The sequence below is a fragment of the Cyprinodon variegatus genome, unplaced genomic scaffold (genome assembly GCF_000732505.1).
Source record: "Cyprinodon variegatus isolate N-32 unplaced genomic scaffold, C_variegatus-1.0 Scaffold18, whole genome shotgun sequence".
NCBI classification, from domain to species: Eukaryota; Metazoa; Chordata; class Actinopteri; order Cyprinodontiformes; family Cyprinodontidae; genus Cyprinodon; species Cyprinodon variegatus.
In genome coordinates this window covers 653434-654905 of record NW_015150471.1, presented here as the reverse complement: position 1 = coordinate 654905, position 1472 = coordinate 653434, and the positions used below count along the sequence as shown (strand labels likewise).

At 37.2% G+C, this 1472-nt stretch overlaps 1 protein-coding gene across 1 annotated transcript in view; it reads left to right on the top strand.

Annotated features, from left to right (window-relative positions):
* The window catches only part of mfsd13a (major facilitator superfamily domain containing 13A), a 19490-nt gene that overhangs the window by 3116 nt on the left and 14902 nt on the right, over positions 1–1472 (top strand). Inside the window, 1 exon segment of the mRNA XM_015387473.1 lies at positions 1110–1359. Coding sequence (XP_015242959.1) covers positions 1188–1359 — 172 coding nt within the window. The 5' untranslated portion in view covers positions 1110–1187.

The window sequence follows — 1472 nt, the reverse complement described above, 5'->3', positions numbered from 1 at the left end:
ACAGAGTTTTTCTTCGTTTTAATTAAGGGAAACTAATGAGAAGGTGGTAAGTGTAGCCCCCTAGTTTTAAAGCAGGTGAAGATGATTTGGTGGTTTTAAATGTGTTAAACATTCACAGTTCAGTGTTAAATATGAGGCCTGAAGACAAAGAGATGCAACAATAATGCTCTATCTGATAACACACTCATGTGACTTCTCTTTTATTACCTTACCAGGAAGTGGGGCTGTTTTTTAACAGACATTAATTCCCAAATGAAACTCGGCAGGATGTGGATATAACAGGTCAGAAAGGAAACATTGTTCAAAGTTAAACAGCTTATTGTCTCACTGCTTTAAGTGCTCTCCTGATTCAACTATGTGGGACGACAGCGTTGGTAATATTATGGTGAACTTTATGAGCTTAGATGCACCTGCAGAGCCTTCAGGTGTTCTAAGAATTTTATTTAGGGGCATCATATTTTTAAAAAGAGGGGCCTAGAACACATATGCAACACTTTTTAGATTTTTAGCTGTGAAATGATTTAGAAAAGCTATGATAAAACTTTCAGTGATATTAAAATAAAGTAGATGTCTACATGAAGAGCAGCTCAGCCATGAGGTGGTTGGTATACTGACATGATGGAGGGGTAGCTGAGGTTGACTCCAAACTTCACGTGGCCTTCAGGTTAAGTTTAAAAACTCGGGGAGAAAGTTACTGATTATTGAATTAAAAAAGGGAGAAAAGGAACCAAGGTCATATTGAAACCTATTGATTAAGAATGGGGTGTTGCTTTAGGTTATGTGCGAGTCAAAGCAGGTGAGGGAATATTTCAGGCAATACAGTGTATGTGGAAACTTTTACAAGATAAGCCAAGCTGAAAAAAAAAATACTGGTGTAGGGAGGAGTTTTTAAAGCCTGTTTTATGTTTTATAGCATCAAAGTACGTCCTGGTGGTTTGTGTGTTTACAGACCAAATACTGCTGAATTATTTTGTTTAGTATGAATTTGGATAAACTTTTGACTTATCAATTTCTGTCAAAAAACAAAACAAAAAAAACAACAACAAAAGTCTGATTCTGGAGATTGGTTTGGCCTTTCTATATGATCTTGTATATTTTTTTTCTTTCAGGGTGTGTTTCTGTGACAGTGGGGTGTCCAGGCAATGATGATCACAGCTTGGCTCAGAGAAAGGACTTGAGAGAAAAGGATGGGCAGGAGTTTCCGGGGCTTCTGGCAGACTGTCTTCTCCACTGCAGTGCTCTATGGCTCACTTGCCCTTTTTACCTCCATCCTCCATAACGTCTTCCTGCTTTATTATGTGGAAACGTTTGTTTCTATCTACAAGATCGACAAAATCTCCTTCTGGGTGGGAGAGGTGAGTAAAAACAACAAAAAAAGAACTAATTAGACAACCAGGTTAACAGGAAATTTTTCAAATCCGTTTCAGTTCACTTTATTTGTGATGCTAATTTACAAAACATATATATATATA